We start from the raw sequence: 16313 nt of genomic DNA, 5'->3' as shown, positions 1-16313 counted from the left end.
TTTTCATTTTCCATTTGTTTTGTCTTGTTTTCTTACACATCTGGTTTCCATTTCCATCATGAATTGTTGTGTATTTAACCCTCTGTTCCCCCCATGTCCTTGTGTGAAATTGTTTGTTTGTAAGTGCTTGTACTCTGTTACTGGTGCGCATCGGGTTTTGTACCCATGTAGGTTCGTTTTGTATTAAACTGCTCCGGCTATTACCTATCTCTGCTCTCCTGCGTCTGACTTCACTGCCACCAGGTCCGCAATCCTTACATATACCACACCTCCTCAGGCCTTATTGCTTATTAGAACACATAAGTGTATTATAAGGCATTATAAAGGTCATTAAAATAATTATAATATGTACTTCATAGAAAGTGTTACCCTTTATATTCTAATAACTCACATTTTAAGATTCATTATTTCATTTATTCCATGTTATGGGCTCTAACCAAGGAACAAGACTATTTGTCTCCCTCTTGCTGTTGCATGCAGTTCCTCTCTCTCTTCCTCCCTCCCTCTAACCCCTCCCTCCCTCTAACCCCACCCCTCTGGCAGAACCAGGAAGTCCATCCCCCTTCACAAACTCTCTTCTGAGGAAACGAAACTGATCTGAGTCTCTGTGTCGTCTGTCTGTGTGAGAGTGAACAACCGTCCAAATGGCTCAACAGGGAGTTCTGCTGGACCAGGACCAGTTCTGTTGTTCTGTCTGTCTGGATCTACTGAAGGAACCAGTCACCATCCCCTGTGGACACAGTTACTGTAGGAGCTGTATTGAGGGCTGCTGGGATCAGGATGTTCTGAAAGGGGTCTATAGCTGTCCTCAGTGCAGACAGACCTTCAGTCCGAGGCCTAATCTGAGTAAAAATAACATGTTGGCTGAGCTGGTGGAGAAACTGAAGAAGACAGGACTCCAGGCTGCTCCCCCTCCTGCTCTGTGCTATGCTGGACCTAGAGATGTGGCGTGTGATTTCTGCACTGGGACCAGAAAGCAGAAAGCCCTCATGTCCTGTCTGGCGTGTCTGGCCTCTTACTGTGAGACTCACCTCCAACCTCACTACGAATTTCCTGCTTTGAAGAAGCACAAGCTGGTCAAAGCCACCGCACAACTACAGGAGAAGATCTGCTCTCATCATGACAAACTGCTGGAGGTTTACTGTCGTACCGATCAGCAGTGTATCTGTTATCTGTGTACAATGGATGAACATAAAGGCCATGATACAGTGTCAGCTGCAGCAGAGAGGACTGAGAAACAGGTAAGACCAGAACAACTTGTTGGTGACTGTCTGATAAACAAAGAATTAAAGATACAGTAGGAACTAAGGCTGTTTGAATATGAGATCATTGAAATGAAATGAATCCTCAGCAGAACAAATATGAACACAAACCTTGAGTATATAGATATGTTAACCCAGATTCTCCAAATGTATCACCATTTTATAATGTCAAACACTATTATCATTCTGAATGCCCTTTTATGAGTCCAAAGTTCAGTCTCAACCTGTTGATACATGTAGTCCTACCATAAAAACTATAATCATTCACATAGCAACAAATAAATATCATTTAGTAAATGGACCATGCATTTTTTAGACCTTCCTCTCTATGGGCCCTATGTCACATTACTATACTATTGATCTACTGGACTAATAAAGCTTGATAGCTCATTGAAGAGTGATTCTCCACAGAGGCAGCTGGGGATGAGTCAGCAGAAGGTCCAGCAGAGATTCCAGGAGAGAGAGAAGGAGCTGAAGGAGCTCCAACAGGCTGTGGAGTCTCTCAAGGTGAGTATTGTTGACCAGAGGAGACACACCATTTCACCTGTCTCCTCCAGTCAGAGAGAGAGAGAGAGAGAGAGGTAGAGGGGCCCCTATCCAATCCCACTGACCCCACTGTTGGGAACAGGTTGTCACTGCTGAGGCAGTGAAGAAAGTAGAGGAGGATGGGTCAAGGCTGAGGGATCCTGAGAGGATCCCTGTGAGTAGTAGATCTGTGACAGCACAGAGGGATGGGCCAACCAGTGATATATGCTTCAGTAAGGTTGGCTTCTTAGTGTTCATAGGAAATGGTTATCAACTGTACCGCAGAAATGGAATGTAAATCACAGAAAAAAAATATGTTTTGGTGGCAGCTGCAGAGAAGTATTTGGTCATACTAGATTTGACTTCAGAAGAGTTCCAGGGTGTGTTGAGTGGTGGTGTCCCGTCCTCCCAGGCCGTTGGCCTGGTGCAGGAGCAGATAGGGTCAAAGTAGTGGAATGGGGTAGTGGGTTTTAATGAGTGTAGGGTTAGTTGGCCTGGTGCAGGAGCAGATAGGGTCAAAGTAGTGGAATGGGGTAGTGGGTTTTAATGAGTGTAGGGTTAGTTGGCCTGGTGCAGGAGCAGATAGGGTCAAAGTAGTGGAATGGGGTAGTGGGTTTTAATGAGTGTAGGGTTAGTTGGCCTGGTGCAGGAGCAGATAGGGTCAAAGTAGTGGAATGGGGTAGTGGGTTTTAATGAGTGTAGGGTTAGTTGGCCTGGTGCAGGAGCAGATAGGGTCAAAGTAGTGGAATGGGGTAGTGGGTTTTAATGAGTGTAGGGTTAGTTGGCCTGGTGCAGGAGCAGATAGGGTCAAAGTAGTGGAATGGGGTAGTGGGTTTTAATGAGTGTAGGGTTAGTTGGCCTGGTGCAGGAGCAGATAGGGTCAAAGTAGTGGAATGGGGGTAGTGGGTTTTAATGAGTGTAGGGTTAGTTGGCCTGGTGCAGGAGCAGATAGGGTCAAAGTAGTGGGATGGGGGTAGTGGGTTTTAATGAGTGTAGGGTTAGTTGGCCTGGTGCAGGAGCAGATAGGGTCAAAGTAGTGGAATGGGGGTAGTGGGTTTTAATGAGTGTAGGGTTAGTTGGCCTGGTGCAGGAGCAGATAGGGTCAAAGTAGTGGAATGGGGGTAGTGGGTTTTAATGAGTGTAGGGTTAGTTGGCCTGGTGCAGGAGCAGATAGGGTCAAAGTAGTGGAATGGGGGTAGTGGGTTTTAATGAGTGTAGGGTTAGTTGGCCTGGTGCAGGAGCAGATAGGGTCAAAGTAGTGGAATGGGGTAGTGGGTTTTAATGAGTGTAGGGTTAGTTGGCCTGGTGCAGGAGCAGATAGGGTCAAAGTAGTGGAATGGGGGTAGTGGGTTTTTAATGAGTGTAGGGTTAGTTGGCCTGGTGCAGGAGCAGATAGGGTCAAAGTAGTGGAATGGGGTAGTGGGTTTTAATGAGTGTAGGGTTAGTTGGCCTGGTGCAGGAGCAGATAGGGTCAAAGTAGTGGAATGGGGGTAGTGGGTTTTAATGAGTGTAGGGTTAGTTGGCCTGGTGCAGGAGCAGATAGGGTCAAAGTAGTGGAATGGGGGTAGTGGGTTTTAATGAGTGTAGGGTTAGTTGGCCTGGTGCAGGAGCAGATAGGGTCAAAGTAGTGGAATGGGGTAGTGGGTTTTAATGAGTGTAGGGTTAGTTGGCCTGGTGCAGGAGCAGATAGGGTCAAAGTAGTGGAATGGGGGTAGTGGGTTTTAATGAGTGTAGGGTTAGTTGGCCTGGTGCAGGAGCAGATAGGGTCAAAGTAGTGGAATGGGGGTAGTGGGTTTTAATGAGTGTAGGGTTAGTTGGCCTGGTGCAGGAGCAGATAGGGTCAAAGTAGTGGAATGGGGTAGTGGGTTTTAATGAGTGTAGGGTTAGTTGGCCTGGTGCAGGAGCAGATAGGGTCAAAGTAGTGGAATGGGGGTAGTGGGTTTTAATGAGTGTAGGGTTAGTTGGCCTGGTGCAGGAGCAGATAGGGTCAAAGTAGTGGAATGGGGTAGTGGGTTTTAATGAGTGTAGGGTTAGTTGGCCTGGTGCAGGAGCAGATAGGGTCAAAGTAGTGGAATGGGGTAGTGGGTTTTAATGAGTGTAGGGTTAGTTGGCCTGGTGCAGGAGCAGATAGGGTCAAAGTAGTGGAATGGGGGTAGTGGGTTTTAATGAGTGTAGGGTTAGTTGGCCTGGTGCAGGAGCAGATAGGGTCAAAGTAGTGGAATGGGGTAGTGGGTTTTAATGAGTGTAGGGTTAGTTGGCCTGGTGCAGGAGCAGATAGGGTCAAAGTAGTGGAATGGGGTAGTGGGTTTTAATGAGTGTAGGGTTAGTTGGCCTGGTGCAGGAGCAGATAGGGTCAAAGTAGTGGAATGGGGTAGTGGGTTTTAATGAGTGTAGGGTTAGTTGGCCTTGGGATTTGGGGGATGGGGGAGGGTCTATTAGAAGTTAGTAGGGATCTTTTTTATTTTCTCAGAAGTACTGAGTTAGGTAGGAGGATTTAGAAATGGTGTAAACCGTGATTGAACACTCCAGCACAGTAGGAGGCGCCATGCTCCTTTAACGTTGGTTTGAGGACCGCCATTATACCATAGAAGAAGAAGAAGAAGAAGTTGGTAACGTGAGGTTTTGTCGTTCGTAAAGAGTGCAGCTATTCTTTTGCCTATTTTCCAAATGTATTTTGTCATGGTGGGAGGGTTTGTTTTATCGGTTTCCTCTGTTTATCGGTTAGAGTTGAGGAGGGAGTAGGGTAGTTTGATGTCCTCAACCGAGTGGAGAAGAAACGCTGTCTCTTCAGGTGCGTTGTGGAGAATGGTGTGGAGGAATTATTGATCCTGGTCGGTGAACAGGTGGGAGAGGAACATATACACTCTGTATCCAGAATGAACAAGGCGGTGGTTGTGGTAATGTAAAAGGTGAGTCTTGTTACCCGGCTAGTTACCAGTATGATTTATGTGAGGGGTTGTGTTGGTGCTGATTTCGACAAGAGTAGTGGTGTCTAATCTGCCTCCGTTTATTACCACCGAACAGATCCGTAAAGAGTTGGTTCGTTTTGCTAAATGTGGAAGTGTTTTTCTGAACGAAATTCAAGGTTAAACAGGGGAGGGGTGGTACACAGGGTTTGTTAGCACACAGGAGCCCAGTGATATAATATTATATATATAATATTACTATATGTCCCAGCTGTTTGCTGTGGTTTTGAAGTAATTCTCTTTCCAGCCCGCGTTAACCTTGTAGGTTTACCTCAGGTAACTGATTATTAACTATCCTTGTAGGTTTACCTCAGGTAACTTATTATTAACTAACCTTGTAGGTTTACCTCAGGTAACTTATTATTAACTAGGTTACAGCTACATTCCCTCTCTCTGTCAATGTGTTTGTGTGTCTGTAGTGAATATAGTGGAGGTTGTTCTGCCTCCAGAGCCCAAGACCAGAGAACAAGTTGTTACAATGTGAGTCTCTTTATTGTGAAGTAACTAACAGTCTCTTTTTACTGCCACTCCTAACAATCCCTCTAGAAATATATAGCAATAGTAGATCTAATCAAAGACTGGGTATCTATCTGACTCCTCATATTTCTCTGATTTGATCTCTGCTGTGCTCTAATCAAAGACAGGGTAGATACAGTATCTGACTTAACTTATTGTTCTGACTCCCCTCATTGGTCTCTGCTCTTCTCCCAGATTCCTGTCAGCTCACACTGGACCCAAACACAGCACACACACACCTCTCTCTGTCTGAAGGGAACAGAAAGGTGACCTATACAGGCCAAGTCCAACCATATCCTGACCATCCAGACAGATTCACCAACCAGTCCCAGGTTCTGTGTAGAGAGGGTCTGTCTGGACGCTGTTACTGGGAGGTGGAGTGGAGTGGTAATGTTGATACAGCAGTCTCATATAAAGACATCAGCAGAACAGGGAGAGGTAATATATTTGGATTCAATAACAAGTCCTGGAGTTTACAGTGCTATAGAGGTGGTTATTGTTTCATACACAATAATGTTGGGACTAAAGTATCAGGCCCTCAGTCCTCCAGAGTAGGAGTGTACCTGGATCACAAGGCAGGTACTCTGTCCTTCTACAGTGTCTCTGACACAATGACCCTCCTCCACAGAGTCCAGACCACATTCACTCAGCCCCTCTATCCTGGGTTTAGGGTCTATGGTACTGCTGAGCTGGTTAAACTGTAGTAGGGTCCACATAGATACTAGTCATGCTGGTGTAGTCTATAGCTGAGCTGGTTAAACTGTAGTAGGGTCCACATAGATACTAGTCATGCTGGTGTAGTCTATAGCTGAGCTGGTTAAACTGTAGTAGGGTCCACATAGATACTAGTCATGCTGGTGTAGTCTATAGCTGAGCTGGTTAAACTGTAGTAGGGTCCACATAGATACTAGTCATGCTGGTGTAGTCTATAGCTGAGCTGGTTAAACTGTAGTAGGGTCCACATAGATACTAGTCATGCTGGTGTAGTCTATAGCTGAGCTGGTTAAACTGTAGTAGGGTCCACATAGATACTAGTCATGCTGGTGTAGTCTATAGCTGAGCTGGTTAAACTGTAGTAGGGTCCACATAGATACTAGTCATGCTGGTGTAGTCTATAGCTGAGCTGGTTAAACTGTAGTAGGGTCCACATAGATACTAGTCATGCTGGTGTAGTCTATAGCTGAGCTGGTTAAACTGTAGTAGGGTCCACATAGATACTAGTCACGCTGGTGTAGTCTATAGCTGAGCTGGTTAAACTGTAGTAGGGTCCACATAGTTACTAGTCATGCTGGTGTAGTCTATAGCTGAGCTGGTTAAACTGTAGTAGGGTCCACATAGATACTAGTCATGCTGGTGTAGTCTATAGCTGAGCTGGTTAAACTGTAGTAGGGTCCACATAGATACTAGTCATGCTGGTGTAGTCTATAGCTGAGCTGGTTAAACTGTAGTAGGGTCCACATAGATACTAGTCATGCTGGTGTAGTCTATAGCTGAGCTGGTTAAACTGTAGTAGGGTCCACATAGATACTAGTCATGCTGGTGTAGTCTATAGCTGAGCTGGTTAAACTGTAGTAGGGTCCACATAGATACTAGTCATGCTGGTGTAGTCTACAGCTGAGCTGGTTAAACTGTAGTAGGGTCCACATAGATACTAGTCATGCTGGTGTAGTCTATAGCTGAGCTGGTTAAACTGTAGTAGGGTCCACATAGATACTAGTCATGCGGTGTAGTCTATAGCTGAGCTGGTTAAACTGTAGTAGGGTCCACATAGATACTAGTCATGCTGGTGTAGTCTATAGCTGAGCTGGTTAAACTGTAGTAGGGTCCACATAGATACTAGTCATGCTGGTGTAGTCTATAGCTGAGCTGGTTAAACTGTAGTAGGGTCCACATAGATACTAGTCATGCTGGTGTAGTCTATAGCTGAGCTGGTTAAACTGTAGTAGGGTCCACATAGATACTAGTCATGCTGGTGTAGTCTATAGCTGAGCTGGTTAAACTGTAGTAGGGTCCACATAGATACTAGTCATGCTGGTCTAGTCTATAGCTGAGCTGGTTAAACTGTAGTAGGGTCCACATAGATACTAGTCATGCTGGTGTAGTCTGTAGCTGAGCTGGTTAAACTGTAGTAGGGTCCACATAGATACTAGTCACGCTGGTGTAGTCTATAGCTGAGCTGGTTAAACTGTAGTAGGGTCCACATAGATACTAGTCATGCTGGTGTAGTCTATAGCTGAGCTGGTTAAACTGTAGTAGGGTCCACATAGATACTAGTCATGCTGGTGTAGTCTGTAGCTGAGCTGGTTAAACTGTAGTAGGGTCCACATAGATACTAGTCACGCTGGTGTAGTCTATAGCTGAGCTGGTTAAACTGTAGTAGGGTCCACATAGATACTAGTCATGCTGGTGTAGTCTATAGCTGAGCTGGTTAAACTGTAGTAGGGTCCACATAGATACTAGTCATGCTGGTGTAGTCTATAGCAAGGCTGGTTAAACTGTAGTAGGGTCCACATACATACTAGTCATGCTGGTGTAGTCTATAGCTGAGCTGGTTAAACTGTAGTAGGGTCCACATAGATACTAGTCATGCTGGTGTAGTCTATAGCTGAGCTGGTTAAACTGTAGTATGGTCCACATAGATACTAGTCATGCTGGTGTAGTCTATAGCTGAGCTGGTTAAACTGTAGTAGGGTCCACATAGATACTAGTCATGCTGGTGTAGTCTATAGCTGAGCTGGTTAAACTGTAGTAGGGTCCACATAGATACTAGTCATGCTGGTGTAGTCTATAGCTGAGCTGGTTAAACTGTAGTAGGGTCCACATAGATACTAGTCATGCTGGTGTAGTCTATAGCTGAGCTGGTTAAACTGTAGTAGGGTCCACATAGATACTAGTCATGCTGGTGTAGTCTGTAGCTGAGCTGGTTAAACTGTAGTAGGGTCCACATAGATACTAGTCATGCTGGTGTAGTCTATAGCTGAGCTGGTTAAACTGTAGTAGGGTCCACATAGATACTAGTCATGCTGGTGTAGTCTATAGCTGAGCTGGTTAAACTGTAGTAGGGTCCACATAGATACTAGTCATGCTGGTGTAGTCTATAGCTGAGCTGGTTAAACTGTAGTAGGGTCCACATAGATACTAGTCATGCTGGTGTAGTCTATAGCTGAGCTGGTTAAACTGTAGTAGGGTCCACATAGATACTAGTCATGCTGGTGTAGTCTATAGCTGAGCTGGTTAAACTGTAGTAGGGTCCACATAGATACTAGTCATGCTGGTGTAGTCTATAGCTGAGCTGGTTAAACTGTAGTAGGGTCCACATAGATACTAGTCATGCTGGTGTAGTCTATAGCTGAGCTGGTTAAACTGTAGTAGGGTCCACATAGATACTAGTCATGCTGGTGTAGTCTATAGCTGAGCTGGTTAAACTGTAGTAGGGTCCACATAGATACTAGTCATGCTGGTGTAGTCTATAGCTGAGCTGGTTAAACTGTAGTAGGGTCCACATAGATACTAGTCGTGCTGGTGTAGTCTATAGCTGAGCTGGTTAAACTGTAGTAGGGTCCACATAGATACTAGTCATGCTGGTGTAGTCTATAGCTGAGCTGGTTAAACTGTAGTAGGGCCCACATAGATACTAGTCATGCTGGTGTAGTCTATAGCTGAGCTGGTTAAACTGTAGTAGGGCCCACATAGATACTAGTCATGCTGGTGTAGTCTATAGCTGAGCTGGTTAAACTGTAGTAGGGTCCACATAGATACTAGTCATGCTGGTGTAGTCTATAGCTGAGCTGGTTAAACTGTAGTAGGGTCCACATAGATACTAGTCATGCTGGTGTAGTCTATAGCTGAGCTGGTTAAACTGTAGTAGGGTCCACATAGATACTAGTCATGCTGGTGTAGTCTATAGCTGAGCTGGTTAAACTGTAGTAGGGTCCACATAGATACTAGTCATGCTGGTGTAGTCTATAGCTGAGCTGGTTAAACTGTAGTAGGGTCCACATAGATACTAGTCATGCTGGTGTAGTCTATAGCTGAGCTGGTTAAACTGTAGTAGGGTCCACATAGATACTAGTCATGCTGGTGTAGTCTATAGCTGAGCTGGTTAAACTGTAGTAGGGTCCACATAGATACTAGTCATGCTGGTGTAGTCTATAGCTGAGCTGGTTAAACTGTAGTAGGGTCCACATAGATACTAGTCATGCTGGTGTAGTCTATAGCTGAGCTGGTTAAACTGTAGTAGGGTCCACATAGATACTAGTCATGCTGGTGTAGTCTATAGCTGAGCTGGTTAAACTGTAGTAGGGTCCACATAGATACTAGTCATGCTGGTGTAGTCTATAGCTGAGCTGGTTAAACTGTAGTAGGATCCACATAGATACTAGTCATGCTGGTGTAGTCTATAGCTGAGCTGGTTAAACTGTAGTAGGGTCCACATAGATACTAGTCATGCTGGTGTAGTCTATAGCTGAGCTGGTTAAACTGTAGTAGGGTCCACATAGATACTAGTCATGCTGGTGTAGTCTATAGCTGAGCTGGTTAAACTGTAGTAGGGTCCACATAGATACTAGTCATGCTGGTGTAGTCTATAGCTGAGCTGGTTAAACTGTAGTAGGGTCCATTTCCATGAATCATGATGTGTGGTGGTGATGTATATTGGTTGTCATTCAGAACCATTGATATGTTTTCTCAGTTGGTTCTCTGTCTCTATGTAATTCTCCTCAGTATCATTGATCAGCTCGGCCCTAATTGATGTTTCTCTGTCACCTGGAGCTGCATGGAAAATGGTCCAGGAACAAAAGGACAATTCAGGACTAGTCAGCCCACTACAAGCTGGTATCACTTACTTTCTACTAAACTATATGGACTGGTTTCCCAGACACAGATTAATCCTAGTCCTGGACTAAAAAGCGTGTTCAATGTAGATGTCCAGGAAACCGGCCCTAAATGTGTCATCTTTCATCCTCCCATACTGCTCAGTCCAGCAACATTAAACCTGTCCAGCAGGTGGTGCTATTGACCAAACAATAAAACCAGCAGATATCTGGACTTGCCACTCAGTATATCAGTAATGTTCAGAATAGTACTTTAATATCATTGGAGATTGATGGTCTTTTTAATCCACTATCCAGAGTCAGGAACAGATGAAGTTAGGTCTGCTACTGTTCAGTGATTAAATATGATTTATGGTGATGGGAAATAAAAAATCCAACACTAAACTTCATCTAGTAATAGTTTTCCTTTGTTATTTATTCCAAGGTGTGTCTTTAACTTGTAAATGGATTGTGTGGAGGTGAGCTAGTGGTGTGGCTGATAGAATAGAATGAAAAGGGAGGAAGAGGAGGAAGAGGAAAAGGGGAGGAGTGAAGGGCTGTTCAAGAAACCAGATGAGGAAGAGAAAGATATTCAGGGGAATTACTGGTCTCTGTTCCAAATGGTTCCCTATTCCCTACGTAGTGCACTACGGTGCTTCTGACCAGGTCTAAAGTAGTGTTCTACGTAGGGAATAGGGTGTAGATTTATTAGAATGTCATGCTTTAGTGTTTGTCACAAAACAATATTAGATCTCCACCCACCCACACATTGTTATGTTGTCAAGTTGTTCCTCTGTGTTCCTGATTGAAAATCCATTAACAATGAATCACAAACTAATGATATTCCAGTTGTGTTTAGACATCTTCATGTCTGACATCCCCCAGTTCTGTTCAGAGCCGTTGAACTGGGTCACATTGTAAATTGTACAATGTGTACAAGGGTACATATTAAGTTGTACTCTTGGCTGTAGTAGATGGCCTCTACTGTTTCCGTGTTGTCGATGTTGGTGCTTATGGGAAGTGATGGCGGGACCCTCCGGGACTCTGCCTTTGGCCAGGCACTTCAGGATGGCACCCTGGAGATTCCACCACCTGCATCACTCCCTGGGGCTGAAGACCTGGGACCTGTTCCTCACGTCGTCGTCGGCGACGAGGCCTTCCCTTTAAGACCCAACCTCATGAGGCCCTACGCTGGACGCCAGCTGCCAAAGCCTGTAAGGATCTTTAACAAACGACTGTCCAGGGCAAGGTTAGTTGTTGAATGCGCCTTTGGGATTCTGGCAGCCCGGTGGAGAATGTATCGGAGAGTGCTTGGTCTCAGCCCCTCAAATGTCGATGCCTGCGTGAAGGCCACGTGTTCTCCACAACTACCTGCAGAGGTCATTCCAGGAGCCGCTCCGGATGGAGATGGGCACGCCAAATGGTCACCTACCTGATGTCACCAGGGCAGGTGCCAACAACGCCCCCAGACAGGCACTCCAGGTGAGGGAGAAGCTGACCACCTACTTCTCATCGCCAGCAGGTGAAGTTCCATGGCAGTTTGCCGTGGAGGGAAACAGCTCTTTGAAGAGCCCAATAACACAAAGGTTATTTTAAGAACCATCCACCGTTGTCCATAAAATATCATTTTTTCCCCCAGATGACTTTATGCATCATTGTCTCTCTTCATTTGGAAGCTATATTTAAGTGACATTTGGGAGTAAAGACCACACCTTAAAACCCCTTCCCTCTCTCATTAACGTCAGTATTATACACACCTGGCATGGTACATCAGGTGAGCAGGACCACACCTTAACCCCTTCCCTCTCTCATTAACGTCAGTATTATACACACCTGGCATGGTACATCAGGTGAGCAGGACCACACCTTAAAACCCCTTCCCTCTCTCATTAACGTCAGTATTATACACACCTGGCATGGTACATCAGGTGAGCAGGACCACACCTTAACCCCTTCCCTCTCTCATTAACGTCAGTATTATACACACCTGGCATGGTACATCAGGTGAGCAGGACCACACCTTAAAACCCCTTCCCTCTCTCATTAACGTCAGTATTATACACACCTGGCATGGTACATCAGGTGAGCAGGACCACCCCTTAACCCCTTCCCTCTCTCATTAACGTCAGTATTATACACACCTGGCATGGTACATCAGGTGAGCAGGACCACACCTTAACCCCTTCCCTCTCTCATTAACGTCAGTATTATACACACCTGGCATGGTACATCAGGTGAGCAGGACCACACCTTAACCCCTTCCCTCTCTCATTAACGTCAGTATTATACACACCTGGCATGGTACATCAGGTGAGCAGGACCACACCTTAACCCCTTCCCTCTCTCATTAACGTCAGTATTATACACACCTGGCATGGTACATCAGGTGAGCAGGACCACACCTTAACCCCTTCCCTCTCTCATTAACGTCAGTATTATACACACCTGGCATGGTACATCAGGTGAGCAGGACCACACCTTAACCCCTTCCCTCTCTCATTAACGTCAGTATTATACACACCTGGCATGGTACATCAGGTGAGCAGGACCACACCTTAACCCCTTCCCTCTCTCATTAACATCAGTATTATACACACCTGGCATGGTACATCAGGTGAGCAGGACCACACCTTAACCCCTTCCCTCTCTCATTAACGTCAGTATTATACACACCTGGCATGGTACATCAGGTGAGCAGGACCACACCTTAACCCCTTCCCTCTCTCATTAACGTCAGTATTATACACACCTGGCATGGTACATCAGGTGAGCAGGACCACACCTTAAAACCCCTTCCCTCTCTCATTAACGTCAGTATTATACACACCTGGCATGGTACATCAGGTGAGCAGGACCACACCTTAACCCTTCCCTCTCTCATTAACGTCAGTATTATACACACCTGGCATGGTACATCAGGTGAGCAGGACCACACCTTAACCCCTTCCCTCTCTCATTAACGTCAGTATTATACACACCTGGCATGGTACATCAGGTGAGCAGGACCATACCTTAAAACCCCTTCCCTCTCTCATTAACGTCAGTATTATACACACCTGGCATGGTACATCAGGTGAGCAGGACCACACCTTAACCCTTCCCTCTCTCATTAACGTCAGTATTATACACACCTGGCATGGTACATCAGGTGAGCAGGACCACACCTTAACCCCTTCCCTCTCTCATTAACGTCAGTATTATACACACCTGGCATGGTACATCAGGTGAGCAGGACCACACCTTAACCCTTCCCTCTCTCATTAACGTCAGTATTATACACACCTGGCATGGTACATCAGGTGAGCAGGACCACACCTTAACCCCTTCCCTCTCTCATTAACGTCAGTATTATAAACACCTGGCATGGTACATCAGGTGAGCAGGACCACACCTTAACCCCTTCCCTCTCTCATTAACGTCAGTATTATACACACCTGGCATGGTACATCAGGTGAGCAGGACCACACCTTAACCCCTTCCCTCTCTCATTAACGTCAGTATTATACACACCTGGCATGGTACATCAGGTGAGCAGGACCACACCTTAACCCCTTCCCTCTCTCATTAACGTCAGTATTATACACACCTGGCATGGTACATCAGGTGAGCAGGACCACACCTTAACCCCTTCCCTCTCTCATTAACGTCAGTATTATACACACCTGGCATGGTACATCAGGTGAGCAGGACCACACCTTAACCCTTCCCTCTCTCATTAACGTCAGTATTATACACACCTGGCATGGTACATCAGGTGAGCAGGACCACACCTTAACCCCTTCCCTCTCTCATTAACGTCAGTATTATACACACCTGGCATGGTACATCAGGTGAGCAGGACCACACCTTAACCCCTTCCCTCTCTCATTAACGTCAGTATTATACACACCTGGCATGGTACATCAGGTGAGCAGGACCACACCTTAACCCCTTCCCTCTCTCATTAACGTCAGTATTATACACACCTGGCATGGTACATCAGGTGAGCAGGACCACACCTTAACCCCTTCCCTCTCTCATTAACGTCAGTATTATACACACCTGGCATGGTACATCAGGTGAGCAGGACCACACCTTAACCCCTTCCCTCTCTCATTAACGTCAGTATTATACACACCTGGCATGGTACATCAGGTGAGCAGGAGCACTAATTAAGGTTATAGGACATACAGTTAGTATGATAACTAAGGGAAAGGGTAACCTAGGGTCCATACAAATAGTACAGTTTAACACCATGTTCACTGGCCTGACAAAATACAGGTGGGAAAAGAATGAATTAGGAAGAGAATGTGTTTTTACTTTCATCTTGTCTTAGATCTGCGAAGGTGTAGGGACGAAATGAGCAGATTAAGTCTAAATGAGATATTAATAAACAACTGACTATGAAAACATCATTTAATAAGTATTCAAGTACAGGAAAGAACATGACCGGTAAGTGTAAAAAATGTTTAAAAAAAAATACAACTATTGAAAGAGGTGTGTGTGCGTGTAAACATTTCAAAAAGAGCATCTGTGAATTCTTCAGTGTTTCAATTCTGTCAATTCAGAAATCTATGTAACACTAATAATGAATGCTATCCCGAGACTTTATAAACTAATGACTATGAATTGACTGAATTTAAACGGAACAGACGTGTGTGAAAAGAAAGGTACAATGAGGGAGGTGAAGAACAACAACCAGACAACTCCTCTCCTCTTCCTGTCCTTCCTGTGAGCTGCTCGGCTAAATGGACTCCATCTCTGGAAGGGAACAACAACCAGACAACTCCTCTCCTCTTCCTGTCCTTCCTGTGAGCTGCTCGGCTAAATGGACTCCATCTCTGGAAGGGAACAACAACCAGACAACTCCTCTCCTCTTCCTGTCCTTCCTGTGAGCTGCTCGGCTAAATGGACTCCATCTCTGGAAGGGAACAACAACCAGACAACTCCTCTCCTCTTCCTGTCCTTCCTGTGAGCTGCTCGGCTAAATGGACTCCCTCTCTGGAAGGGAACAACAACCAGACAACTCCTCTCCTCTTCCTGTCCTTCCTGTGAGCTGCTCGGCTAAATGGACTCCATCTCTGGAAGGGAAGAACAACCAGACAACTCCTCTCCTCTTCCTGTCCTTCCTGTGAGCTGCTCGGCTAAATGGACTCCATCTCTGGAAGGGAAGAGAAAAACAACACATACAAGCTTAACATAATAGAAAACCATAAAAGGTGAGATTTATGTTAACTAAATACTGCTTGTATAGTGTAGTTAGAGGCATAAATATTGGAACAGTGCAGTAAAGTTGGTAATACTTGCTGTTTACTCATGGAATTTGTATTTCAGAGATAAAGATGAATATGACAGGAAAATATTTAGACAGTAAACTGTTGTTTAGGGATATTTTCTAACCTAGAAACAACAGCTGTACATTTGCCTCATATTAATACTTTGATCTGAAATACCAATTAGCCTACATGAGTATACTGTAAAGAATGACCTACTTCACTGTGGCAACACTTATGACACTACCTGTGATGTGGAGAAGAAAAAAAACGTACCATTGAACTCGGCTTGGAAAAGCAGCTGATCCATTTTAACTTTGACTGCTGCTTTTCTTTGCTGAGGCAGCCTCTTCAGGGTTGTGGCACCAGGCTCATGGCAAAGAGGGTCTCTTCATCCTCCTTCCTGTGAGCATCAGGTTGGGCTGCATCCCTCTTGACGGCTTGGAGGAGCCTCTGCTGAAATGAGTTGAGTGGATCTGGAACCTTCGATGACGCCTGGTGTGACGTTGTTCCTCTTCGTTTCTCTCTCTGTTTGTCTCCACGGCCACATCCTGTTCAACGAGGTCCTCAGTGGTCACTTCCGTGAGGTTCATAATAATCTCAGGTGGTCCTAGATCCAGAGGTGCTTCCTCCATTTCATCGTCTTCCATGGCTGCACCGATGGTGGTGATACTTGTGGATGATGTAGACATTGTAGAGGGGTCTCGCTGCACCGATGGTGGTGATACTTGTGGATGATGTAGACATTGTAGAGGGTCTCGCTGCACCGATGGTGGTGATACTCGTGGATGATGTAGAGGATCTCGCAGCACCGATGGTGGTGATACTTGTGGATGATGTAGACATTGTAGAGGGTCTCGCAGCACCGATGGTGGTGATACTTGTGGATGATGTAGAGGATCTCGCAGCACCGATGGTGGTGATACTTGTGGATGATGTAGACATTGTAGAGGGGTCTCGCTGCACCGATGGTGGTGATAC

At 45.4% G+C, this 16313-nt stretch overlaps 1 protein-coding gene and 1 non-coding gene across 2 annotated transcripts; both read left to right on the top strand.

Moving 5' to 3' along the window:
- Window positions 1-524: 524 nt before the first annotated feature.
- Window positions 525-2499, top strand: LOC145867201 (E3 ubiquitin/ISG15 ligase TRIM25-like). The gene is made up of 2 exons (XM_082971252.1): window positions 525-1241; window positions 1674-2499. Exons 1-2 carry the CDS (start codon window positions 645-647, stop codon window positions 1845-1847), a joined length of 771 nt encoding a protein of 256 aa, XP_082827378.1. The 5' UTR covers window positions 525-644; the 3' UTR covers window positions 1848-2499.
- A 2895-nt stretch (window positions 2500-5394) lies between these two features.
- On the top strand, window positions 5395-10485 carry LOC123741782 (uncharacterized). Its single transcript, XR_006769361.2, has 2 exons — window positions 5395-5707; window positions 9992-10485. It is a non-coding gene; the product is annotated as an uncharacterized LOC123741782 (transcript).
- The last annotated feature ends 5828 nt before the right edge of the window (window positions 10486-16313 follow it).

This window comes from Salmo salar, unplaced genomic scaffold (assembly GCF_965601325.2).
Source record: "Salmo salar unplaced genomic scaffold, fSalSal1 ptg000221l, whole genome shotgun sequence".
Taxonomy (NCBI): domain Eukaryota; kingdom Metazoa; phylum Chordata; class Actinopteri; order Salmoniformes; family Salmonidae; genus Salmo; species Salmo salar.
The sequence above is the reverse complement of the archived record's forward strand: the minus strand, read 5'-3'. Positions and strand labels throughout refer to the sequence as shown.